Source organism: Polyodon spathula, chromosome 17 (assembly GCF_017654505.1).
Source record: "Polyodon spathula isolate WHYD16114869_AA chromosome 17, ASM1765450v1, whole genome shotgun sequence".
NCBI lineage: Eukaryota > Metazoa > Chordata > Actinopteri > Acipenseriformes > Polyodontidae > Polyodon > Polyodon spathula.
Window position 1 is genome coordinate 36,821,511 of NC_054550.1, and position 27,195 is coordinate 36,848,705.

The following is a 27,195-nucleotide window of genomic DNA, read 5'->3' on the forward strand; positions in this document are numbered from 1 at the left end:
AGCGAGACAGACAGGCATAGAGAACTCCCTTTTTTAAGTCAACATGAATGATTCTGTAAGAACACAAAGTGCAGTAGTCCTTTTGTGTGTGTGTATATATATATGTATATATGTATAAATATATATATATGCTCAAGAAAATGATGTAGATGCAAGGGTCCGGTTTCAGAGGATGGGCTGTCAGTATTGCTGCAGAGCGCTTGTAAATTTGCATGGCTTGCCCCTTTAACACCCCTTGTTGCTGTGGCCTTTGATTAGATGTACTCTTAAAGCTGCTTTTCAATAGTGGATTTCTTGTGTGTATTTCTAGTGACCTGCTGAGACACTCATGGGAGCAAGCTGTGCTTATCCTGCAGAGGGTTTCACGTTCAACAACTAGAATGAAATAAAGCTTGATTCTCTGTAGGAAGCCAGACCCTGACTGCGGCTTGCTTCCTGGCGGGTTTGCAGTCATCGGGTGGGTTGACAGGGTTGAGCCGCTGTGTTTATTCCAAAGACAGACTGTTGCTTTTAAAATGGCAGTTGTGTTGTGCTTGTAAAACTAATCACACTTTAACAGGGTCCTGAGTTTAGGCGTGATTCTCAAATTGAAATGCAGACTCTGCTAAATGATTTAAATTGCTTAGCCCTGCACTGTAAACTCAATTTTGAGTGATTTGCTTTTCTGAATGATATGAGTAAATTATGCAGATCTAATTATTTATGTGGGTAGTTGAGGGAAGAGAAATAAACGAGTGGGTGACAGTAGGGCAGTGTACCAAAATACTGTACACAATTTTTCTATACTGATTAGTTTATTTGTTTGGCATATCATACATTTTAGTTATTTGCAGTTAACGTATGGTAAGGTTTGCACTTTGTACTTTTGGCGCAGTACAGATTATCACATAAATCACACAAATTAATCTGAAACACATTTCACTAATTATTCTCATTAGCGATTGTCAAGAGATAAGGAATTGCCTTCTTTCAGTGGCCACATCCTGTGTTTGTACCCACATCAATGCTCCCCCCTGCAACAACACTGATGCTGTTTTTCTGTCCCCACGACTGCCATTCAATCTGGCTACAAACACACCAGAAGTTATCATTATTCATTAGCAATGGAACTTTTATACAGCTGTTATCAGATATTAAAATGTTTACTGACTGTTGGTTTAAATCGTCAGTCTCTCCCGATGTAGTCCTTTCACCTGGGGTAAGTCAGTTTTGCTGCATTTTGCTTGCAGTAGATGGTAAAAGAAGTTATACAGAAGTATGATTGTTTTCTTTCTTTCAGTTCCTCCCAGTCTGCAGCCTTTGCTGCATCCTGAAGATTTCTCAGTAACCTGTTCATATTTTGATGCCAACTTTTGCTTCTTGAGTTTCAATTCAGGTGCTTTGCTTAAAAGGGCTGAAACACTTTGAGATCCACCAGCTGGCAGGAAGACTAAACCTCTATCTGTCTAATGCAATACCACTGAGAAAATTCACCCTTGGGCTTGGGTTAAACCAGTCACTCTGCATCTACCTTGACTACCAGCATGATTTGAGAATTTATCAGAGGTGTGCACAAAGACTTGGTCCTGAGCATGAACTGGGTATCTGTCATTGCAGCCGGGTATCTGCCATTGCAACCGGGTATCTGTCCTTGCAGCCGGGTATCTGTCATTGCAGCCGGGTATCTGTCATTGCAGCCGGGTATCTGTCATTGCAACCGGGTATCTGTCATTACAGCCTGGTATCTGTCATTGCAGCCGGGTATCTGTCATTGCAGCCGGGTATCTGTCATTACAGCCAGGTTTCTGTCATTACAGCCTGGTATCTGTCATTGCAGCCGAGTATCTGTCATAGGAACCGGGTATCTGTCATTGCAGCCGGGTATCTGTCATTGCAGCCGGGTATCTGTCATTGCAACCGGGTATCTGTCATTACAGCCTGGTATCTGTCATTGCAGCCGGGTATCTGTCATTGCAGCCGGGTATCTGTCATTACAGCCAGGTTTCTGTCATTACAGCCAGGTTTCTGTCATTACAGCCTGGTATCTGTCATAGGAACCGGGTATCTGTCATTGGAGCCGGGCATTTTGAGTCTGATTCCGGTTCCCAAACTATTTAGAAAAACACGTCAGCATGTCAGTGTATCTTATATACATATAAAAAAGCACTAGTCTGACAAGTCTACATCAGCATAAAAACCATTAAAAAGACACACCAATCACAGAGCAAAAAATAAGTAAAAAAGGTTTGGGGCAGGTACAATCATCGGAACGTTTCCGAACGATTACATTTTGTGAGCTCAATTAATCAATTTCTATTTGGAGGCTTAACTGACAGCCCTATCGCTTAGCAAATTTTAGAAGATTAAATTCAAAGCAAGGCAGGGCAGATCTAAATAACAAAGGAATGAAAGAAAATAAGAGGTCCAATCTGATGAAAGAAAGAAAGAAAGAAAGGAAGAAAGGAAAACACACTGATAGATACGGAAAGGCAGAAAAGTCTAATTATAGAAAGAGATTAGATGCTTTAATCAAGCTGGCTAGGCCCATTCTTATTGGTACAGATGGATTCCTTTGTCTATGTAGTGGTACACTTGACTGTACTACAAAGTAACGCTGCTGTTTGAGAGCATGATATATATATATATGATATATGAAATATACATTATATATATATATATATATATATATATATATATATATAGTGTGTCTGGTCTTCCGCCATGTTCATACTGGCTCAAGAAATTATAGTTCTGGTTGTGTTTGATTTCCTTGGCAGAGTATCCAGAACCAACATTGTAAATGCATGTTAAGGGACTTATTTCTGCATAGATCTACTTACATCTGCATCCAGCTTGGGTAATGTCGACCATGCAATTGTAACCCACTTTTCACTTCATGCATTATGAATCCCACGGCTCTGATTAATCTCTTTTGACATTCTTAGTACTAGGTGGTCTTGATGTGACCCTGCTAGCATGCATACCTAAGTCTTGTATCTAAGGTTTCACAGACCGTGGACTTTAACTAATTCAAGTTAATTTAGGTAAGGTAGTCTTAATCTGGTTCTGTGAAACAAACCCTTAGTGTATATTTCTAATGCGTGAGTGAATACTTGCCTAGTCTCAGGGCAGTCTTTGAAAAAGGGGATGTCTATGGGTTTCTCCTGTCAAAGTAACTCTTTAAATACATATAGCCAATGTCCCCTTTATTCTAAGCAGTCACGGATTTGTAAAGGGTTCCCACTATTAGCAGGCCCTTCACAGGGAATTGCCTTGGAGTGATTTGCAATGTAATTTGGGAGTCAGTGACTTGCTTTCCATACCCATGCAGAACGACTTTATTCATGATTTTGTTGGGTTTCGCAGTTGGATTGCTGTAACTCCTTGCTGACAGGTTTATCACAAACATTATTATTGCCCCTCGGAAACAAACAGTCTAAAATACCATGGAGTATTCAGATGAATGGATAAACAGAAACCCATTACTCATGTTGGGAAGGCTTTGTATTGCCTCTCTGTAACACAGACGTGCTTACTGCCTTAGCTCTGAAGTGACGCCCCTTTCTGTAATCCGGCTCTGTCCTTCTGCTCCTCACAGGCAGCCACTAGTCCAGAGGGCAGCAGTCCTTATTTAATACTGGTCAAAGTATCATTGGTATTGTGGTTTAATTATAATCCAATTTAATTATAATTCATTATAATTTATCCAAAGCAACTTACAGAGACTAGGGGGTGAACTATGCATCAGCAGCTGCTATTGTAGAGTCCCTTGCAAGGAACTCGGTTTTACATCTCATCCAAAGAACGACCTGCCTCCAATATTGAAAAAGTTAAAATCAGGCAGCAAAATACTGTATATCCAATTTAGCTTATCATAAGATATTAGCACAGTATTGTGAACATCTGTTTCTAATTTCACATTATTGTCTTTAAAACATTGACAAAGTAAATCTGTTTCCAGATTCAGATACACCTGTGTATAGACCTGTGCATTAATTCACTTTGCAGTATAAACAGCGTTTTCCCTCGGCTCCACTTGCTAAAAAAGAACAGGTGTCAAAAACTAAAGGAAGTAAATTCTACCCAAAGGAATTCGATTGTCTGCAACTTTGTGCAAGTTCTGAAATGAAGCGCGTCACCACTGGGGTTGGGTCCCTGTCAAGAAGCAGGACAGCGGCATCATGTGCATCTTATTAACAAGCTCAGTGCTGTGTTGTCAGTATTGAAATGTGCATATAAGCATTTAATATGATGAAACAACAATAAAATAAAATAAAAATCAGACACCCCATGATTTTCTGAGCTGTTGGTCAAACAGGCTCTACTTCTGTTTAGCAACTCTCTGGATAGCTGGAGCCTGAATAGACGAACAAAGCAAACAAAGTGAAACGAACAAACACACAAGAAAACAACAATCAAGAAATGGTGGAAAATGTGCAAAACTGGAGTGCAAGTCTAGACCTGTATGGTTAGCTAAAGAGGGTTCATTTATAGATGTATGTATGGATTAATTTGTTTATTCATTGCATATATCTTTCCCTTTGTTTTGTTTTTTAATGGCCATGTTTCTTTGAAGCTTAAGGTTGAGTGTTTGAACATGCTGTTTGACAGAATGTCAGGCATGGCATATTCATCTGCCAATTTTCAGGGCATTGTGATTTGAAATTCAGAAAATGCCTCTGTGCTGTAAAACCTCCCCTGGCTGTGATAAAAACACAAGCCCTTGTATGTGCAGAAAAACAACAAATCCAACAAAGTACAGCAAGCAAATTCAATGCATTAAGGTCTCTGGCAGTGTGAATGGGCAAGGATTTATATTGATGTTGAAAGCAGGGATCCAGTGTTTTAAATGGCAAACTTGTCAATGTGAACCCTTACGTGATTGTCAGGATACTACCATTGCATTACCATTATAATGCCAGTGTATAGGCCCAAAGAAACCCCAGAGGAAGCATTAGAAAAAGTATACAAAGTTATCAGCAATAGCAATGCCATTACAGTGATATGGTACAATGGTACAGCATGACTTAGCAATGTATATTGGTACATATCATAGTGATACCATTAGTCCTGTTCTACCAGTGGATTATATACCAGTGTAACTGCCCTGGTGGTCAATAAATCATGCAACTCTTATCTGATTATCCCCAGATATTCTTTCAGGAATGTCTAAAGGCTCTTATACAGTATGCTCCATTTCTTTGTAACTGAAATATGTTGCTGGCAGCAGGGTCCTCTACTGTCTCACTATCATGTCACTTTCTTCATAATGTTCAAATCAAAACCATGACCAGAATAAAATGCAATTCCCAGTAAAGAGAGTTTGTATTTGTTTCCACTCTCAAGAGCCCTTATAGCTCTTATGGAATGAATAACTTTGAGAATGTAGCCCTTAGTTTCACATCTTTTGCCCATACACTGCTCGTATTCTTCACTGTGTTTTACTTATATGAACATATCAGTGCAGGGTAGTTCTTAAGAGGTTAATCTTTTGCAAGTGAAAAGTGAGAAAATAAACAAAACAAGCACACTGGAACATGTCTGTCTGGAGTGTATCGCTTGAGTTTAGCCAAGTTTGATTTCTCGCACTTCTCATGCCAGTTTATTGGTAAATTTAACACAGTGGTTTTCATTTGGGATGTTTCTGAGTGAGGGACTTCAAGGCAGAGTTTAGAACGTTGGTTAAAGTGTGTGAGGTGTCGACACGGATAGAAATATCCATTCGAAAACTGTCTCCACCCTCTGCAGTTCTCACTGTTAACATGCTCCCTTCATAGTTTCATTCCCAGTGTAACCTGAAGACTAAATTACAAAACCTAAAGAGACGTGATGAGGTTCTCAGCTGCACAACATTGGGGGGGGGGTCTATTTCTTGACAGCAATAAAGAAGTCCATGAGTAGCCATTGGGGGTCAATGGTTACTCATTGGCATGGGAAGATTGTGGAAGTCTGGAGTCAATTTGTCATCAGTATCATGGTCGGTTGCAGTTGAGAAACTGTTTTATTTGTGTCCTCTATGGAGCACAAACACAATATCTTTAGTAGGCCTGTGAGGTACTGTAGTATGGTCTAATAGGCAGAGTACAAGACAAATAGCCACACTGTATGGGGTTATAATATTCAGCTTGAATATTGACTGACTCCTAGCCTTTGCCTCTTTTCCTTGGTGTCTCTTTTTACCACCACCTCCCCCCCCCCCTCCAAATGTTTTGTAATGAAACTATGCTAATTGCTAGTTCTTTAGCATCAGCTACTGGGTTCAATATCTCCCAGTTGCCAGGATGGCAGAGCTGTGTGGACTTGGATGTATCCCGTTTAATAGGGATTCACTGAGTAATACCCGACTCTGTGATGTGTGTTATAGAATTGAACTGTGGAACCAGGTTATGTATTGTCTGAGCCATTTAAAGTGTTCAATGCTTAGAGACATTTTCAAACAAGCCTGCTCGTGTTCTACGGTGTACAGTACCATGATAAAAAGTATAGCAACAGAGTCAAGTAAAGCAAAGCAAAGTAAAGCAAGACAAACAAACAAGAACAATGGCATGGTACAGAAGTATATTACATTATTTCATGCTTCATGACGTAATTCTAGGAGCAAGGCTCAGCCCACTATGCTAAAACTAATGGCTACCGAATACTATGTAGTCAAAGCTGACCTTTCACTAAAAACTTGTCTGCAAGCCTCCCCCATCTCCCCACTGGCTCCTTTGCAACTGATCCCCCTTGTTGGTCCTCCATCACCTGGCCTTGGCTGACCCCTGACCCACATCGGAGGTCACAGCTCAGTTGAGGTTGGCTCCTGCTGAACCAGGTGAGATCCTGGGCTGAACAGTCTAATCATCCTGCTCTATATTACATACTACATCTAGCCATGCTGTGCCTTGAGCTTTCAATCTGCATATGTATTCATGCTATTGGTTTGTTGTGTGTTTTGCAGATCTGGATGACCCCTCTGTGACAGTGCACCAGAGTATCGGGGAGGCGAAGGAGCAGTTTTACTACGAGCGGACCGTGTTCCTGCGATGCGTGGCCAACTCCAACCCCCCAGTGCGGTACAGCTGGCGCCGCGGCCGGGATGTCCTGTCCCAGGGCTCTGACAAGGGAGTGGAGATCTATGAGCCCTTCTTCACCCAGGTATTACAGTCCTAGTTGTTACCTACAGCAGACTGTTTGATTGATCCCAACAAAATACTGCATCTATATATAACCATTCAGGTGGGTCCTTTCATGGCTTTCTATGCACTGCTCAAGACATGTGGGTTTACTAGACCCTTATAAAAGCCTCCTGCTGTATTCTTGCAGTTTTCTACTGTGCCTTTCCTATGCATTTCTCATTGTTTACCATGGTTTGCCATGTTTAATAATATTCTCTGCCATACCTCACTATTCTTTACAATGTGTACCTATGCTTTACCATGCTTTCACTATGTTTTATTAGACTTTGCTGTGCTTCTACTAAACTTTTATAAAGGGTACTATTGTCAAGCTATAAAGGGCGATAGATCTTTAATGGTGGATTCAGAAATACTAATCTAGAGAATTAACAATCAATTAAGAAGGCCTGGATTAAATTGTATTGCATCCCGAGGCAACGCAAAATGGGAAAACGCCAAATGAATACATTTAATTTAGTTCTGCATGTCTTCATGGTCTTCCTGTCTTTAAAATATCGGGAAAATAAACCTGTCCAACTTCTTAGATAATATATACACTTACATACAATCACTTTTTCACTGCAAGGGCTCAAACTAAATAACAAATAACCCCAAAGACTGAGTCCAGCATCTCTTCACATTTTCCTCCAGTGAAAGCCCCCTGCTGTTTGAATAGACTGAAGAGACTAAGGGCAGAATGGGTTTTGCTGTGATGTAAAAACAGCAGGATAAACAACTGTTTCTGTGTGTGAGAGAGAGAGAGAGAGAGAGAGAGAGAGAGAGAGAGAGAGAGAGAGAGAGAGAGAGAGAGAGAGAGAGAGAGAGAGAGAGAGAGGAGAGGAGAGAGAGAGAGAGAGAAGAGAGAGAGAGAGAGAGAGAGAGAGAGAGAGAGGAGAGAGGGAGAGAGAGAGAGAGAGAGAGAGAGAGAGGAGGGAGGAGAGAGAGAGAGAGAGAGAGAGAGAGAGAGAGAGAGAGAGAGAGAGAGAGGAGAGAGAGAGAGAGAGAGAGAGAGAGAGAGAGAGAGAGAGAGAGAGAGAGAGAGAGAGAGAGAGAGAGAGAGAGAGAGAGAGAGAGAGAGAGAGCTGAGACATTAGCTCCCTCGAGATCGACACTCAGAGAGAGACCGAGAGCAGAGGTTCTACTTGGTGTTTCCCTCTCCTCTCTCCCTCTCTCCTGCCTCTCTCTAGAGAGGAGAGCTAAGGAGAGAGCTGTCCCTTCGCCTCCTCACGCCTTTCTCCCTAGAGAGAAGAGAGATGGAGAGTGCCTAACCCTCTGTCTCTCTCCCGGAGAGAGAGAGAGAGAGAGAGAGAGAGAGAGAGGGAGAGAGAGAGAGAGAGAGAGAGAGAGAGAGAGAGAGAGAGAGAGGTTTAGAAAAAGAGAGGGAGAGGAGAGAGAGAGAGAGAGAGAGAGAGAGAGAGAGAGAGAGAGAGAGAGAGAGAGAGAGAGAGAGAGAGAGACAGGGAGAGAGTGGTGTGAACTGGAGCCCATAAATCCTCGACTAATCAAATTACATCTGAATAATAAAGTGTAATTTGATAAATGTCAGTGTCTAAAGTCCATCACAATACAAAGTGTGCAATGTCCCAATTTTTCATTAAGTATAAAGTTTAGACAGAAGTCTCATTTATATCTGTTAACTGATGACTCTTCTGCATAAGGTCTTGAAAGCTTGCTCCCGGCAAAGTGCTAGTTGTTGGAATTGCCCTGATGAGATAAGATATTCAGAAAAGAAAGCCTCTGAATGGCAGCTCTCGACATTTAGACACAGCCCATACAGAATGGGTGAAGCTTCACTGTCACGTCAGGCTAAGCCATTGATGAGTGTTTAACAGTATTGCTGTTTAATGAATACTCTATCGCATGAGTTTCCTGACAGAATTGTAGCTGTACAGATAATAGACCCATCGGGATTGATTTTTGGCCCAGCCAGGAATACCCATACCCTCCAAAAATGAAAAAAATGAAAAAACACAAATGTGCATGTGCTGTTGTTGTTTTTCTTTGCAGGGTGAAACCAAAATCTTAAAGCTGAAGAATCTTCGACCGCAGGATTACGCAAACTACAGCTGCATTGCTTCGGTCCGAAACGTGTGCAGCATCCCTGACAAGATGGTCGTCTTCAGGCTTTCAAACAAAACAGGTAACCCTCTCCGGTCAGCGCAGGGTAGCAGTGGATACAAAGACAATTCCAGTTGTTTTGCTTCACTGTGTCAGCTTGCCACATTCTACTATACTGATATTGTGAGCACAGCGGGACACTGAAACTCATCACAAGAATACCGCAAGTCACTGAATCTGCCAGAAATGATGACTATGCTTATTTTGAGCCCATGAATTTGAGATATTGTATTCCTGTTTGTTTCAGCAGGCAAAGTACTTTGCAACTGTGGGTAGGACTTTATCGTATTATACAGTAGCACAAGAAGCATAAATCAGGTGCAATGTATTGATATCAAACCAATTGTATATGCATTATAAAATAACTGTTTCTCCTGTAACCAAGAGGCTTTTATTCTAACTCCAAACTGAACCCAAGACAGAAGTAAGCCGTTCTGCCCATATGGCTATGGCCTGCAGTCACTCAGAGAGTCAGGTCACTGCTTTATCTACCATGTAACCACTGCCTCCCACTCCATCCTAAGAGACGTTTTATTAAAGGAACGTCTCTGTAAATGGTCTGCAACTGTTATTGTTTATCAGGCATTGGGAAGCTCTCATGCAGCTTTAATGGAGACCTGATCTTTGTGAGATGCATGAGGAGGGAGAGCATGTGTGTAATTCTTCCTGCGTCTCATTTGACCATTGTTCAGACTAATGCTGGAAGCCCATAATGATGATGGTGAAAATCAGTCTGCCCATGCACCCTGCTGATTCCTGTGGCTTTGCTCTTTCCAGGCACAGCGGCTGCCTCATTTGTATCCCTGCATGCACTGGAACAGACAATAACTTGCCTCTCCCTCCACCAATCAGCCCCATGCACAGGCTATTTATATGCACTGCAGTGCATTTGCTGGCCTATCAGCATGCTGATTAATGACAATACAGTTTTAACAGCACACAGCAGGGGCCATTGGGTAAGGTTTTCTTGATTTTTTTGAAAAGGTGTTTATATAGCGGAGACCTTTAAGCAATCCAAGCTGAATTTCACAACAGCCCTGTTTCTCTGCTGGTGTTGGGAAGCCTGTTGTTGTAGACTCTGGTACTTCAGCTATGGGAATCTATAAAGCACCCTCCTCTTTTGTTTTCCCATATATATATATATATATATAATATATATCTATATATATATATATATATATGTATATATGTATGATGTATATATATATATATATATGTATATATATATATTCTGATAACACTTTACATTAGGTGTCTCTAATTACTGTGTACGTTCATGTGTATGGACACATAATTACACTGTTATTGTGCACAGTTACAATGTACTTAATATGTACAGTACATTTTTTACATGATATAACCGGTGGTGGGTTCAAAACGTACCTTTACAGTTTCAGTGTAATTCAAAACTCGTCTTGGAGAAGAGTCAGTTTTATTACACACTCACAGTTAATTAAAACAAAATCCTGCTGAACACAGGGGGCTTAGGACTTGCTGGCGTTTCTGGATTTCACTGTCAGCCCAAGCAGGTTTTAAACCCCTTAATCCTGTCTCTAGAGATGCAGTGTCTGTGCACTCAGCTCCGTTTTCTGGCAGCGATTCCAAGCCAGTTTAGCAAGGCTGTGTGTTAAAGTATTGACAGCTCGAGCTGAGAATTGATATAATAATAATAATATAATGTAAGTACTGGACCACCATCACAAAGCACTTTACAGAGGCAGGCTGTGAACTGTGCATTATATGCAGAGTCACTTACAATAGGACATTGATTTAACATCTCATCCGCAGGACAGAGCACAAGGAGGATAAATGACTTGCTCTGGGTCACGCAGTGAGTCAGTCAGTGGCAGAGGTGGGATTTGAACCAGTGACCTTCTGGTTACAAGCCCTGGACTTTAACCACTGGACCGCACTGCTTTTGAAAAATAGCATATAAATATAGCACATTTCTGATGGCAAATCTCACAAAAAGGGTTTATATTACCAGATGCATCATCTTAGCAATGCATGTTCAGTAACATTTTACATGAAGTGTCTCTAATAACAATGTTATTATGCATAGTTACAATGCACTTAATATGTACATTTTTTACATGATATAACCCTAATCCTATCCCCAATCCTATCCCCAAAACCTAACCCTAACTCTAAACCCTAACCCTAACGCTATCCCTAACCCTAACCCTAACTCTAAACCCTAATCCTATCCCCAAACCCTAACCCTAACTCTAAACCCTAATCCTATCCCCAAATCCTAAAACTAACTCTAAACCCTAACCCTAACCCTAACCCTAACCCTAACTCTAAACCCTAATCCTATACCCAAACCCTAACCCTAACCCTAACCCTAACCCTAACTCTAACCCTAACCCTAACCCTAACCCTAACCCTAACCCTAACTCTAAACCTAACCCTAAACCCTAATCCTATCCCCAAACCCTAACCCTAACTCTAAACCCTAATCCTATACCCAAACCCTAACCCTATCCCTGACCCTAACCCTAACTCTAACCCTAACCCTAACCCTAACCCTAACCCTAACCCTAACTCTAACCCTAACCCTAACTCTAACTCTAACCCTAACTCTTTTCTGATACAATATATACCATGCAGAATTATTTACATGTTAAGTGCATTGTAACGAAGCATAATAACATTGTAATTACTGTGTAAGATGGGTCTAAGTCTCATGTTAGTACTGTACTTTATAACTGAGACTCTAAAGTAATTTGAAGACAATGAAAAAAGACTTCTAGTCCAAAACGTTTGTCATTGGATTTCTGATTTTGGATTAATCAGTGAATGTTGACGTCTGATGGAAAATGTGCATTCTGCATTTTTATTATTTTCCATTCCGTTGACTTTCAGCATCTCCTTCGATCAAGTTGCTGGTGGAAGACCCCATTGTAGTGAACCCAGGGGAGACGGTGACCCTGGTCTGTATAACGTCAGGAGGGGAGCCCACTCCCACATTGACCTGGGTCAGAGGCACCGAGACCCTGCCTCAGAAAAGCGTGTTGAACAGGGGAACTTTAACCTTACCAGCGATTACCTCTGAAGATGCCGGGATTTACAGCTGTGTGGCGAACAACAACGTGGGCAACCCTGCTAAGAAATCCACCACCATCATCGTTAGAGGTAAACACTGGTTCAAATCCAGGGAATGTTGCAGGAGAGATTCTTTCCTGATCACTGTTACTATTGCAGGCTGCTTTCTAGTGTATCGGGTCATTCTGCTAAAACCCCATGTTCATTGGGGAGGATTTTCCAAGCATTTTATTCCAAGTTAATTAATAAGGTTAAAAACAAACAAACAAAGCACCCTTTAAAATACAACAATTAGAAATAAACAACCCGATTTTATTTAAAAGGATGTTTGTAACTTTATATACAGAAAAAACCTTTTTGTTTCTGGACACAATTTGGCTGCACACCGCAAACACACACACACACACACACACACACACACACACACACACACACACACACTTTTTTTTCTTGTTTACTTCTTAATTCAGCGATAATTTGGAGCAACTGGGTATGTTTTTAAACCAGAAATATGAGGTTTTCTTAATGTTCCTTTCTCTGAGAGCCGAGGCCTTGTTTGGAATCCTCGGCGTGGCTCAGTTCTGAGGAAGTGCATGTGCATGGAAGTGGAATGAGCAGCTCTTCCAGACGTTCATTGGGCTCTTCTCTGTGATTGATGCACAGTAGAGCAATGTTCACTCACCACCAGCACTCTGTACATTCCGTCCCCTGGCTGGAATCATTCAAGATCCCAGACGGAGAGGTCTTTAGTGCACTGCATGGAAGAATAAAGAGAGTCGACAGGGGTACAGTCCAGCATGGCCCTGCATTCCAGAAAACCAGTGTGTAACAGGGCATGTCCAGGCTTATTCCCAGCACCCGGAAAGAAATCTCCCCCAGCCGGGAGTTAGTTCTTTAACATCCAGAAGGGGAAAGATTTTTGCTCAATAGTCTGTTTCTGGATCAGAATGGGGGAGACCATTCGTGGGTGTACAAGCCGTGTTTTGGTTCAGACACTCTGCACACACTTTGCTTGATCCAGTCGTATGGTACTTAAAGGCACTGGATGGATCAATTCAGTAACTCAGGATTTGGTTGGAACAAGATCCTGGACTGAAATAGCCACGAACGAGCCACAATGCCATTGATCTGTGTTTTACTGTATGTCTTTTGACAGCCAGGAACAACAAAATTAATACAAAAGACTAAGACGTTCACTCAGAGCAGACTCATGGCCAAGCTAATAGTGATCAATAGTGGTTTACATTTGACAGCTTTTAAAATATGTGAGATAAGGTCAGGTGGCATCAGGCAAGATAAATACAATGTGACCTGCTCTCCTGAGAGCCACACTCTGGTGGAAAACATTTTTAGTTTTATAGGGAAAAGAGGGGGAAAGAAATAAAGTGTGCCTGTTTTTTAATAGAGCAGATATCATGAATTACAGAGCAGCTCTTGTAAATGTTCAAGCAAAATACAAATAAAATCACTGGAGACAGATATACGAGTCTTTAAATATGCTTTTTACTGTGTGTCTTAAAACAGTCTGCGGCACAAGGTTGCTGTTTGTCCCAAAAGCACAGTAAAGATTACAGCACGGTTTCCAGGCTAATGTTTATTTTACTGTTTGGGTGAGCTGGGACAGTGGCTTTTCACTCTGGCATAAATCCTTTATAGGAGGTCATAGCTAAGTAAAATGGAGGCGTGGTGGTCCAGTGGTTAAAGAAAGGGGCTTGGTTGTTACCAGGAGGTTCCAGGTTCAATCCTAGCCACTGACTCGCTGTGTGTGACCCTGAGCAAGTCCCTTAACCTCCTTATGCTCCGTCCTTCAGATCAGATGTAAAATCGAAGTCCTGTTATAAGTGACTCTGTAGCAGCAGTTGTAATGCACAGTTCACTCCATAGACTCTGTATGTTGCTTTGGATAAAATAGTCTGTTAAATGACTAATTAATGAATTAACTCTATATATCTTACCTGCCCTGGACTTCCATAATATTTAGATATCACACAGGTGCAGATTTGAAAGATTTTTTCTATTAGTTATAAAGGGGTATAGAGTGCTCTTTTAGCAAATGTTAATACTCTTTCCGGTATATATCATACAGCACACAATTAAACTGGGCACATCATTTCTGCAGGATTAAAACTGATAAGTATACGGCTAAAGTGCAAGCTATATTGCATATAGCACCTTTTTAATTCAGTGTTTTAAACACTTTTAGCTGATTGCAAAAGGGAGTATTGCCAAAAAAAGCACCCGATCAATACAGTAAGGCATGTTGTATTGATGATGTGCTAATCTCTATGAAAACACTCCACATCTACACTGCAGTCTCATTATCTACAGGAGCAGAAGGTCATGTCAGGCAACTTGACAAGATACTGCTCAACCTGAATTAAATCTGTCAATACCAGAGGCTCAACCTTCTACTACTACAACGACAACGATTATTATTATTATTATTATTATTATTATTATTATTATTATTATTATTATTATTATTATTATTGTTGTTATTATTATTATTGTTATTATTATTATTATTAGTCGTATTATAGACTAGTTTCCAATGGCAAGTGCTCCTAGTGCGGGCTCCCAGTCAGCAGAGGGCAGTCGGGTTAGTTCTGAAGCCAGTGCGGACTCCCAGTCAGCAGTCGGGTTCATTCGGAAGCCAGTGCGGGCTCCCAGTCAGCAGAGGGCAGTCGGGTTAGTTCTGAAGCCAGTGCGGACTCCCAGTCAGCAGAGAGCAGTCGAGTTAGTTCTGAAGCCAGTGCGGACTCCCAGTCAGCAGAGAGCAGTCGGGTTCGTTCTGAAGCCAGTGCGGGCTCCCAGTCAGCAGAGAGCAGTCGGGTTCGTTCTGAAGCCAGTGCGGGCTCCCAGTCAGCAGAGAGCAGTCGGGTTCGTTCTGAAGCCAGTGCGGGCTCCCAGTCAGCAGAGAGCAGTCGGGTTCGTTCTGAAGCCAGTGCGGGCTCCCAGTCAGCAGAGAGCAGTCGGGTTCGTTCTGAAGCCAGTGCGGGCTCCCAGTCAGCAGAGAGCAGTCGAGTTCGTTCTGAAGCCAGTGCGGTCTCCCAGTCAGCAGAGAGCAGTCGAGTTCGTTCTGAAGCCAGTGCGGGCTCCCAGTCAGCAGAGAGCAGTCGAGTTCGTTCTGAAGCCAGTGCGGGCTCCCAGTAAGCAGAGAGCAGTCGAGTTCGTTCTGAAGCCAGTGCGGGCTCCCAGTAAGCAGAAGCCAGTGCGGGCTCCCAGTCAGCAGAGAGCAGCAGTCGAGTTAAGCAGAGAGCAGTTCTGAAGCCAGTGCGGACTCCCAGTCAGCAGAGAGCAGTCGAGTTAGTTCTGAAGCCAGTGCGGACTCCCAGTCAGCAGAGAGCAGTCGAGTTAGTTCTGAAGCCAGTGCGGACTCCCAGTCAGCAGAGAGCAGTCGAGTTAGTTCTGAAGCCAGTGCGGACTCCCAGTCAGCAGAGAGCAGTCGAGTTAGTTCTGAAGCCAGTGCGGACTCCCAGTCAGCAGAGAGCAGTCGGGTTCGTTCTGAAGCCAGTGCGGACTCCCAGTCAGCAGAGAGCAGTCGCCAGTTCCCAGTCAGCAGAGAGCGTTCTGAAGCCAGTGCGGGCTCCCAGTAAGCAGAGAGCAGTCGAGTTCGTTCTGAAGCCAGTGCGGACTCCCAGTCAGCAGAGAGCAGTCGAGTTCGTTCTGAAGCCAGTGCGGTCTCCCAGTCAGCAGAGAGCAGTCGGGTTCGTTCTGAAGCCAGTGCGGGCTCCCAGTAAGCAGAGAGCAGTCGAGTTCGTTCTGAAGCCAGTGCGGGCTCCCAGTAAGCAGAGAGCAGTCGAGTTCGTTCTGAAGCCAGTGCGGGCTCCCAGTAAGCAGAGAGCAGTCGAGTTAGTTCTGAAGCCAGTGCGGACTCCCAGTCAGCAGAGAGCAGTCGGGTTCGTTCTGAAGCCAGTGCGGGCTCCCAGTAAGCAGAGAGCAGTCGAGTTCGTTCTGAAGCCAGTGCGGACTCCCAGTAAGCAGAGAGCAGTCGAGTTCGTTCTGAAGCCAGTGCGGACTCCCAGTCAGCAGAGAGCAGTCAGGTTATTATTTTCACGTGTTCTGTCTTTCTCATACCGATTGAGTTTTGAACATTACGTTAAGTAAAGTCCCATAGGAACGTATGTGTACTAATATTGATGTCATGTATGTTATAGATGGGTTACTTTAGCAATGCTTAAAGCAAGCAGGTTCATTAATTTTGCGCTCATTTTACCTTGCTTACACCCTTTTGGGTAAGCTTTTGGTGCCTTTAGGCATCTATAAATCAAATCTCAATTACGGCTTCTTAAAGCTCTGGAAAGACTGTTTCCAAAAAAAGGCTTCTTGAGGATTTTGCTGTTCTGAACAGTGAGCAGCTGTGGAGTCTGAGGGGTAGCGTCTTATCTTCAGCAGGGGAAAGTAAACTAGAGTAACCCAACCCAGATGTCAGGTAGTTTTGTGGAGAAGCTGTTCCTCACAGTCTTCCATTCACATTGAAACAGAACACCACAGCTGGCATTGTGATGGAAAGAAAAGCAGTTTCTGAACAACATGGAACATCATTAGCAGAACATTGCAATGTGGTGACACTCGCCATTTATGAAACACAAACCAGTAAACGCGGTATAGTGGGTTTGATGATTATCAGAAAGGAAGATCAGGTGTGCTACGAAAACCTTTTTATGATACCTTTGTGCAAGGCTTTGCATCACGTTTTAAAGTAATTATACAGTTTCTTAACTATGCCTGGAGAAGTAGGTATACATCAAAAACAAGAGGATTTAATCGATTCTCCTCTATTCTTTCTCTCTTAGTCTTGTCCCTTTCTTCATTCTCAAAGCTAATACAATCTAAGGAAGATCTGTCAGGAGGAAGCAGCCTCATTCACGCTTGAGCTGAAAGATACGTGTGCCTAGTCTGAAGCAACGGCTGTAATTATTAAGAAGCTGATTTCAAGACCTCCTGGTGGAAAATGTTTTCTAATCGCGCTGACGTTTATTTTTTTAAGTGGAGTTAAAAGCAAGCGCCGTGGGGGGCTGATAATAATAGAATCGCTAAAAACTGCTCTGAGGAGGAATCCGTAGAAGGAATGGGGAGACGCTGCAGATCGGATCTTGGGAGAGGAGGCGTTGAGTCCAGCACACTATCATTCTTTGTGAGGATGGCTACAATTGTGGCCAGCTATGCGTAATACTGGACTAGATGGATTTCCTCTGTGCGTTAAAGTGCTTTCTGAATGGCCTTGTTGGACAAGACACTTCTAGAAAAACACTGGCATCAACAGCTTTTCAGCTTTTTCACACTGACGAAAAAAAGAGACAACCGTCTTTTAGATTTTTCCTTTTTTTCCCCGCTCCTTTTGTCCAGTTGATGATGATTTGTCACAGTGCAAATTTTACACTGAAGACAGAGCATGGGCAGCACAAGCCATAAATACAAAATAATACTTTATACCCAAGTCATTGAATCCATATGCTGTGTGTTGACTATAAGCATAAATATTCATGTAAACCTGACAGTGATAGTAGAATATGTTAGTTCTTCAATCATGCAGTAAAGCTGATTATATTTGAGCTTGTGCACTTTGTAATCACATTACATTATAACATCTCTATATTAATGGCTGTATCTCACAGTTAAGCAAATAATGCTGTGCTTCTAGATTCTGAGGAATCCATTAAGCTGACGATAGTAACTGTGTCTGGACTAAGTGATGAGAAGCTGGAATGGTTTTGTTAGCTGAGTGAAATCATAATTAGCTGTCATATAGCTCAGAGCCAAGGTCAGAGTGTTCAGCTGGTTCAAGGATGGATCGTTTCAACAGTCTTGCATTTCAAAGAAGTTACAATTGACAGTTATGAAAAAAATGATAGATAGTTTGGTTAGGCTTTAAAATAAGTCTCAGTAATTTCTTATTGAATTCACACAAAGTAAAAATCCAATCCAAATTCAATGCTTACTTATATTAGAGTATTTTCAAATCTGTCCTTCTCCGTGATTAAAAAAATACAGTTAGAATTCAGGCTCGGAATGAAATAACACACAACACTGCCCATTAGCCAGTCTCTGACTCAGCCCAACCCCAAAATAACACACAACACTGCCCATTAGCCAGGAATAAGCCATAGTCTTTGACTCAGCCCAACCCCAAAATAACACACAACACTGCCCATTAGCCAGGAATAAGCCATAGTCTCTGACTCAGCCCAACCCCAAAATAACACACAACACTGCCCATTAGCCAGGAATAAGCCATAGTCTTTGACTCAGCCCAACCCCAAAATAACACACAACACTGCCCATTAGCCAGGAATAAGCCATAGTCTCTGACTCAGCCCAACCCCAAAATAACACACAACACTGCCCATTAGCCAGGAATAAGCCATAGTCTCTGACTCAGCCCAACCCCAAAATAACACACAACACTGCCCATTAGCCAGGAATAAGCCATAGTCAGCCCAACCCCAAAATAACACACAACACTGCCCATTAGCCAGGAATAAGCCATATTGACTCAGCCCAACCCCAAAATAACACACAACACTGCCCATTAGCCAGGAATAAGCCATAGTCTTTGACTCAGCCCAAACCCAAAATAACACACAACAAAGTGCTTTCATTTCCAGTACTTCGCATGAAACCTGGAAAGAATGCTGATGTCAGCCTTCGTTAGTAACACACAAGTGATTCTAGATGACACCTAGGTGTGAATATCCATTTACTTTAAAGCTGCAGAGAGTGGAGGAGAATTTTAAATAGTGAATTTCATGACAATGGTGGCTCCCATGCCATAACCCTGTCCGACCGACCCCTATTAGTGTGTCCTAAATTCATCAGACCAAAGGTATAAGACTCTAGTACAAGACTTTTGTTTTCCCTGGGGGAAGCTGAAGTAAATCAAAAAGGGGCAGGCTGTGCAGTTTCTCAGTAAGCCAAGATCTCCTGACTCCAGAGCATATCATTAAGACCTGCAGAAATCAATTCTTAATTCGATGCGCTGGGTCTTGGTCATAGCTGTCCATTTTCTGTTGCGTTCAGGGGGATACGAGGGAGTAATGCATCAGCGTTGAGTGAGTCCCCACTGCATTCAGAACTTGTCCTGTTGACAGGGAGTAGTGACTCCAGTGATCCAGTGCTGATGAATACACAGACCTGCCTATTTATATATATTCTGCTAGTCTTGGCTTTTACACCAGGGTCTTTAAAGAGAGCTTGTATTGCACATGTAGACAATTAGGGCTGCCTTTACTTGCACATTAATGCAATTTGTACCATTTGTTTCTGAATGGAAAAAGGCATCACCTCACACAAATTGTAATGTTGTGCAGCAAAGTGCACCAAGTCCATTCTCACTCGATGCCTAGAACAGGGCCAGTGAATATCAATTGCTTTTTTGAGTGTGCTTGCCAGCTTGGATTATAACTCTGGGGATGTTCTCGTCCAGTCGTATTCGGAGTGCCTATCCTTGACTTTTACATGGTGCAGATCACTTATCCATTACTGCGGGCCAATATCTATCTGACCGTGCTTGCTATGTAGTGTTGCTTAAAAGCAGCTTCCAGGTAGCAAACACACTAACTAACTTTGATATCAGAGAATGCTGTTAGTGATTAATACATTCTACAGGTACCATGGGCAAAGTCACCCAGCCATGGCCACTATTCACTGTATTATAATGTCACCGTTGATATTTACATGCAGGCAGTCAGCAGTGAAATGAAGGTAAATGTTACTTGTCTTGCTGTTTAATTTCAGTGGAATGCAGGGTGTAAAACCCGCTATTGGCATGTAAATCAACATGTAAATCAGCTTTTCTCAAGTTTGTTTTTAAATAATTTATGAATCCCTCTGAATAGCATTTACATTAATGAAAGAGAAGTATGCTGTCTGGGTTATCAGCTGCATCCCATCAGGCAGGCCTGGTATCTGAGATGTGGCTCTTTCTGGGAGAGTGGAATCTAACTATAAGCACAGCCAGCATTGATATCAACGGTCAACTGAGGGGTTGCAAATTCCTCCCTGTGAGACCACTGGAGGCAAGTAAAGATCTGATCATAAAAGCTACCAGAAAACGGTCAGACAGCAGGTTTCAAAGTCTTATATAAAGAATGGAGTAAGGAGGGTTAAGAAAAAGCTAGCTCATAATGAGAGTGATTCCCAAAAAGAAAGAAGCCTCAAACTGTAAAAGGGAAGAGGAAGGGTGATGTTTGATGTCTTTTGATAGAATCTCGTTCTAACTACTGACTTAAAAACTTGTCCTGTGGCTGACAGTGTCTGTGGGGGCACTGCAGGAGTCTCTGCGACCACTTAGTGGGATTGGGGTGGGCTCTAATCAGAAATCAGAATGGCTGTTATATATACTCGTAGACAGAAGGACGGATTTATTTGTAGGTTTTGAATACATAATCTGTGGCTTTTATCGACTCCTGCAGGCATTTAACAAACTCAAATCAAACTTTATAGATTACTAGACTGACAGGGATTCATATTTTATTGAAGTTCAGAACTGATATGTGTTACGTACAGTAATTGCATTACAACACCCTGAGCAGCATGTATGAGGTGGCGTCATTTGAACGAGTCATGCAGCCCAGCCACACAACCAGGAATTGGATGCAAACTGTAAGAGCAGACTACAGAGCAGAGGTCACTTTTATATTGATTATCCACTTTGATTTCATTTTTCCCAGTCAGTTCATTTGCAAATGGGATCGGGATTGCTGCTCACCATGTCTGGGTGCTTTTCAGGACCAGGCTGGCAGCAGGGCCTCATGCAAACAGTTAACAAGGAAACGCATACTAACATAGACCCGGGCAGAATAGCCATGACTTATTGCTAGGCAGGATTACAGGGTTTTACTGTCTAAAATGTCTACTAGGTGGGTTTTAGAGTGCAATTATTATTAATAAACTAATCCAGCCAGCAGGGGATGTGAAACGTAGTCAAATAAAACTGATGAAAATATAAGCTGGAAGAACAGTATTAGAGGAGAACAGAAGGCACTGTTAGAAGTGACTCTCTCCCCTCTGGCTGAAATTCCTTATTGAGAGCTACAACTTGTTTAACTATACCAGCAACATGGATGATAGCAGGGCTTGCTCACTTTGTAATCTTGGTGTTGCACACGTTCAAGTTTACAATACTGTGGTGATCAAACCCTGAGTGTGGATACTGTTTGTTGTATATGTGCTTCATTTATCCAGCACTGGATTCTAGCGAGTGGTGCAAGACAGCTGGGTTTTACCAGCACAATCCCTTGCTGGATATTTCACACATTATGTTATACTCAGAAATGGGGTTTGTCCTGATACAAGTTAAGTCTTAAAAGACTCACTGTTAAGGCCCTGTCTGGAACATTTGTCATCTTGAATTGAGTTTCTTGTTTCTTGTTTTGTCTTGATACAAACCAACACATGCACTCTGACACGCACTTCCCAGCACACTTCTATAAGGATGACAGAACAGCAAGCAGCCTGGTTTTGCCATTGGGAGAATGGGGGTAGTGGTGGAGGAGAGTTTAAAACAGAACAACCACAGGGTCTTCCATCACTTGTCCCTGGGCTGGAATGTGTGAACAAAATGAATCAGGGGCTGCAGTGATGTGAGCTGTGAACTGGTGAAGCCATAATGAAGATGCAGCGTGTTACTGAGCATGCATAGCAAGTATAAACCAGTGCAAACACATAGGGGTGGTCCTTACAATGTGTGACGATGATGTTATTATGTTTTGAGTGCTGTACCTTTAAGACATGACAGAGTCTCGTGCGAGATTCTAATGAGAGAGGGTGAGGACACAGTGATAAATTGAAAAAACATTTAAACGTTTAATCTGTCGAAGGTAAAACCGAATCAGAGTGTATTAAAGCAGTGAAAGCATGATGAAACATGAGCAAGAGAAGCACAGCGTTGGATTACACATGGAGAAGAAAGAGAAAGTGGAGAATGGCTGTGCAGATGAACCTTCCACAAAGGATCTAAAACAAACCTCATCATTCTACAGGAGCTATGTGGCGCAGAATAAAGGACGGGTGTGGATCATTCAAGGATGTGAACAGCGCAGTTCTTCCAGTTTTCGTAAAGAAATGTTAATCTGCTCACCAGGCTGTGAATAAGACCTGGGGGTGGGGGGCGGGTGCTATTTCACTGACACTGTCACTACTGTATGTTCTTTCACCTGGTTCTCGCAATGCCTGTAAATGATGTATGTAATTTATTGGCAGATGCATGCACTATATATATTCATGCATGATTGATCAATAAATAGACTGTATCGAACGCATGTGGCCTTGATTAAATTGAACAGTTTTTGTGTTGCTGTAAGGATGTGTTAAAATCGTTGACAGTGAATAAAACTGCAATCATTTCAACTACAAGACAGGACTGTACATCACAGCGCTTTTTGGATGAACTTTTAGCCTGAGTGTGACAAATTTAACCCACCTTCTCCTTATGGACTAATCTTAGCTATTGACAACCTGCATACGGTCTCAGCCCCTAGTTTGCAATGCATGCAGCTCAGGGGGACGTGCCTGATGGATCACATGCCACTGATTGCTGAGTAATCTCTCCTCGTTAGCACTCAACCCACAGCGCTCACCAGAACAGGGAAGAGGCTCGTACTATCAGTGATCCATCACTCCCACATTGTGTCAGCGGGGGGTTCTTCTCTAGACACAGAGACTGTGACCAACATGCACAATACAGCATGCACATAGCAACTGTTTTACTGCAAATACCGTACCTGGCGACTTTATATCTGATTGGTTTAAAAACAAGTTGGAAATCTACACACTAAACTGAAAGCCTTATACTTTCAAAGCACAAACAAAATTATGATTTTTTTCTCCAAATCCTGCAATGCTACAAAAAGAAAATCCTGGAGAAATATTGGGGATTATTGGGATTAAGAGGCCATTGCTGGAAAACGCAGCCCGTAATCGCTGGTATTTATTTTACAAGCATTTTACTTCCTTCAGTTAGATGTTAGATTGTTGCTGTCTGATGACAAGCTACACAATGCTTCTAATTAAATTATATCTGTACAACAATTAAATATTGATGTGTTGTAAATGATGATAATATGGTGTGCTTTCAGACTGGAGGAAAACTACAGTCCTTCAACTTAGTCAACCATAGAGATGCATGTAAACATGGCCAGCCTTGCCGTTAAACAAACAAACTAAAATAACAGGTTTGAAAAAGACTGGCTCCTCCATTTTCCACAGAGCAATAACATGATTTTTCTTGTGTGAGCGTGCGTGCGTGCGTACAAGTGTGTGTCCGTGCATGTGTGTGTGTGTGTGTTTAACGGCATGTTCATTGTTTTTCCCAAGCTCTGAAGAAGGGCCGGTTCTGGATCACCCCTGACCCATACCACAATGACGACAACATCCAGATCGGCCGCGAGGTGAAGATTTCCTGCCAGGTGGAGGCCACTCCCCCGGAGGAGCTGGCGTTCAGCTGGCTGAAGAACGGGCGGCCGCTGCGCAGCTCCGAGAGGATGGTCATCACGCAGACCGACCCCGACGCATCCCCGGGCACCACCAACCTGGACATCATCGACCTCAAGTTCACCGACTTCGGCACCTACACCTGCATGGCGTCGCTGAAAGGGGGAGGCATAGCGGACATCAGCATCGATGTGAACATCTCCTCCACCACCGGTGAGGGCCGCCATGCATGCTGGGCTTACCCACTGCCCCTAGAGAACAAGAGAAATGTGTGGAGCGAGAAAAGACCATTCCACCCATCAAGGCCTTTGTGAGCACATCCATCTCCCCTTACTGATCTCCCACTACCTCTGCTGGTAGACTATTCCATGCATGTATAACTCTCTTGGATAGAGAAGAGGTGTTTCCCATCTGTCTGTCCATACGTATGTCTATTTGTAAGTCCATCCATCTATCCATCTCCATCTGTCTGTATGCACATGTATGCTTATGGACAATTCATAAGAGGGTCAGATTTGAGGGCTGATTGGTCTCTGAACTGGTTAGGCTAAGGAAGGTTATGTCTTCAGAAGGTAACCTTATTCCATGAGATATGAATTCAGGTTCACTGCTGTAGATGCAAGTCCTGTGGAGCTGAGTGGCTTTGTGCTGTACATGGCCACACAGTGAAGCCATGTACCATATTGATCCAAGTTCACAGTGTTGCTTGTCAAACACTGTAATAATAAATAACACTTCAAAAGATTAAAATCATATCCAGCAGATAAAAGAATGTCATGAATTATTGTTAATAATGAACCATGCATTCATTACTCAGTTTTATTGAATAGAGTCAGACATGTTATTAATGTTTTGGTACACGTTTGCTTTCCAGAGTTAATGATTAATTGACCTGCTGTGTTTGTTTGTTCAGTGGGATGTGCAATTCCTGTTAGCTTTAATTACGATTAAGCTAAACAGTCACTTTGAGGTTTATTAAGGCCTGATGGGCTGAAGATATGAGAAGTTCTGCAGATCTGTTTTAATGATCTACGCAGGTGCATTGTAAATACTCTCCTAAATAAAGTGTGGTAAGACTCAAGGAACTGCTTTTTAAAGGCAAAGGCGCAATCTTAAAGAAAGCTTACAAACACTCAAATGAATTAAACTGCGTTGTGTGGATTTCCTGTATGTCAGACTGATTTATAAATATCTCCTCCTCTTACAGTATTTATCTTGCCTAAATGATATTTATTTTCTCTGTGGATAACATAAAGCTATTTTATTGCAATATTGCCAACATACTCTTGATGAAAAGAGATTGCTTTCTCATCTCAATATGCTTTATAGCCTAGACTGTAATGCTCCATGCCAAGAGTTTTAAAACATTAACAGAAGACATTACCCATCGGGTCCTGGGTGCCATCATCACTCTCGAATATCAAAACTACTTCAAGCGCATTAAATGGTACAATCTCCTCTAATTGCCTTTGTCAGTTTTATTGTGTTGCACTTTTCTGAAATTGATGTTAGGCACAAGTTACTAACTTTGCTTACTTTCTAGCTTGCCTGTCTGCAAGAGGACAGATGAACCTGTACTTGGAAGCTGTCCCTTATACAAGTTTCTCATAGTAAAAGCATAGCAGTCGAATGAAGCATAGTGAAAACTTAGCAAAATCTAGTAAAGCATAGTAAAAACATGGTAAAGCTTATGTAAGCATTACAGAGATTAGCAAGTTATGGTAAAGCATGCTGATAAACATGGCAAACCAGGGTAAACTATGGAAATTGCATAGTATAACCATGGGAAAAGCAGGGTAAGATTGCAAAAATCCAGTGCACAAATACTGCGGATAACTTTGAGCTTACATGTTCAGTTTCCGTGCTGGATTGGTATTCCGGATCTAGGAGGTGAAACCTCTTGTTAAATCCACTTCTCTTCAGCAGTTACTAGAACCCATATTAGTTCCGCTTTTATTTTTCTCTTTCTCAGTCCCTCCGAAACTCTCGATCCCCAGTGGGAAGTCCCCCCTGGTCACCCGGGAGGGGGACACGGTGGAGCTGCAGTGCCAGGTGACCGGGAAGCCCAAGCCCATCATCCTGTGGTCGCGCGTGGACAAGGAGGCTCCCATGCCGGACGGCAGCATGGAGACAGAGAGCTACGACGGGATCCTGCGGATTGTGAACGTCTCCCGGGAAATGACCGGATCCTACCGGTGCCAAACCAGCCAGTACAACGGATTCAACGTCAAGCCCAGGGAGACGGTGGTGGAGCTGATTGTGCAGTGTAAGTGCTGTTAACCATCCTACAGACTACAGCTATGGACAAAAGTTTTGCATCACCCTAGAGTTTTAGGATTGAGACAAGTTAAGTATATGGAAAACTACAAAGCAGTGGTATGCAATTCAGTGAGTTAACGCAACATAATTCAACAGGTTGCATTCGACTTTATGAAGCAAGTTGTTAATGAGTTAATTCTATAGGCTGATGCAAAGCTGTTGGCCCTAGCTATAGATTTTCCACTTTCCTTTTTAAATTGTGTTTTAGTAAAATACCAGTGTGCAAGTGGCATGCACTTGCAAATGAATGGTATTTACAAGTAAGAAGAAAATATGAACCAGGGTTGCACTTTGTGTGATCATTTTCTTGGCCCTGCTAAATAAAATAAGTCATGCCTTATGATTACAGCGCAGTGGGAGGCAGGCCCCCTGTTCTTTACCCATTGATTGGAAGATTATCAATGCATCATTCTATTAGAAAGGCCATTATCCTGTTCATGAGAGTGGATAGCAACAGTTCAAACTCAGATTACACATTGTGTTCTCACTATGCTTTAGATAGCAAATAACTTTGTTCTGTTACTAAAGTTTGTGAACTGACTCGCATACGATGCTGATATCGATCATTCATAGCAACCTATTGAGCATACAAGGAGGCTAGGAGGTCCCAGTACCCTGGTGATCCCGGATGATATTTCGTTCTGTTGGGTGATAACAATGAGATCGACTGGTTAGTTAGATGACCGGAATGGTGGGTTTTTTCATGATGTCGAGGCTTGGCTGCTTCCTCAGTGACTGAAACAAAAAACAAAAAACACAATGCGCACAATAACAGTGTTACCCATTCTCATCAGGATTTACCTTTCCAAAGAGGACTGTTTTAAGTGTAGAGGATTTGTTTCCACACTGTAGTGATAAAAGACTCCTGGTTAAAGATGCATTAACATTCATGAAGCTATTAAATAGCTTTAACGCAACTGCCATGGAGATGTGTTTGATTTTGTTTTTCCAATGTATTTTTTTGTTAACCTGTATCACCAGAATTAATATTATCGCTTGAAAATAAATAAATACATAAATAAATAAACACATTCACTTATATAAACAATAGTTGCATTAATCAGAACACCTCTCAACCTCTCTGGCTTTGTTTCAATCGATGAGCACACAAACAGGCTAGCTGTAAATTATGCTGCGTAAA

At 42.2% G+C, this 27,195-nt stretch overlaps 1 protein-coding gene across 1 annotated transcript in view; it reads left to right on the forward strand.

Moving 5' to 3' along the window:
- Window positions 1-27,195, forward strand: part of LOC121330309 (MAM domain-containing glycosylphosphatidylinositol anchor protein 2-like) — a 164,443-nt gene that overhangs the window by 69,200 nt on the left and 68,048 nt on the right. Inside the window, exons 4-8 of the mRNA XM_041276733.1 lie at window positions 6,920-7,116; window positions 9,144-9,276; window positions 12,123-12,392; window positions 23,619-23,948; window positions 25,708-26,001. Coding sequence (XP_041132667.1) covers window positions 6,920-7,116; window positions 9,144-9,276; window positions 12,123-12,392; window positions 23,619-23,948; window positions 25,708-26,001 — 1,224 coding nt within the window. The remainder of the gene's footprint in view (window positions 1-6,919; window positions 7,117-9,143; window positions 9,277-12,122; window positions 12,393-23,618; window positions 23,949-25,707; window positions 26,002-27,195) is intronic.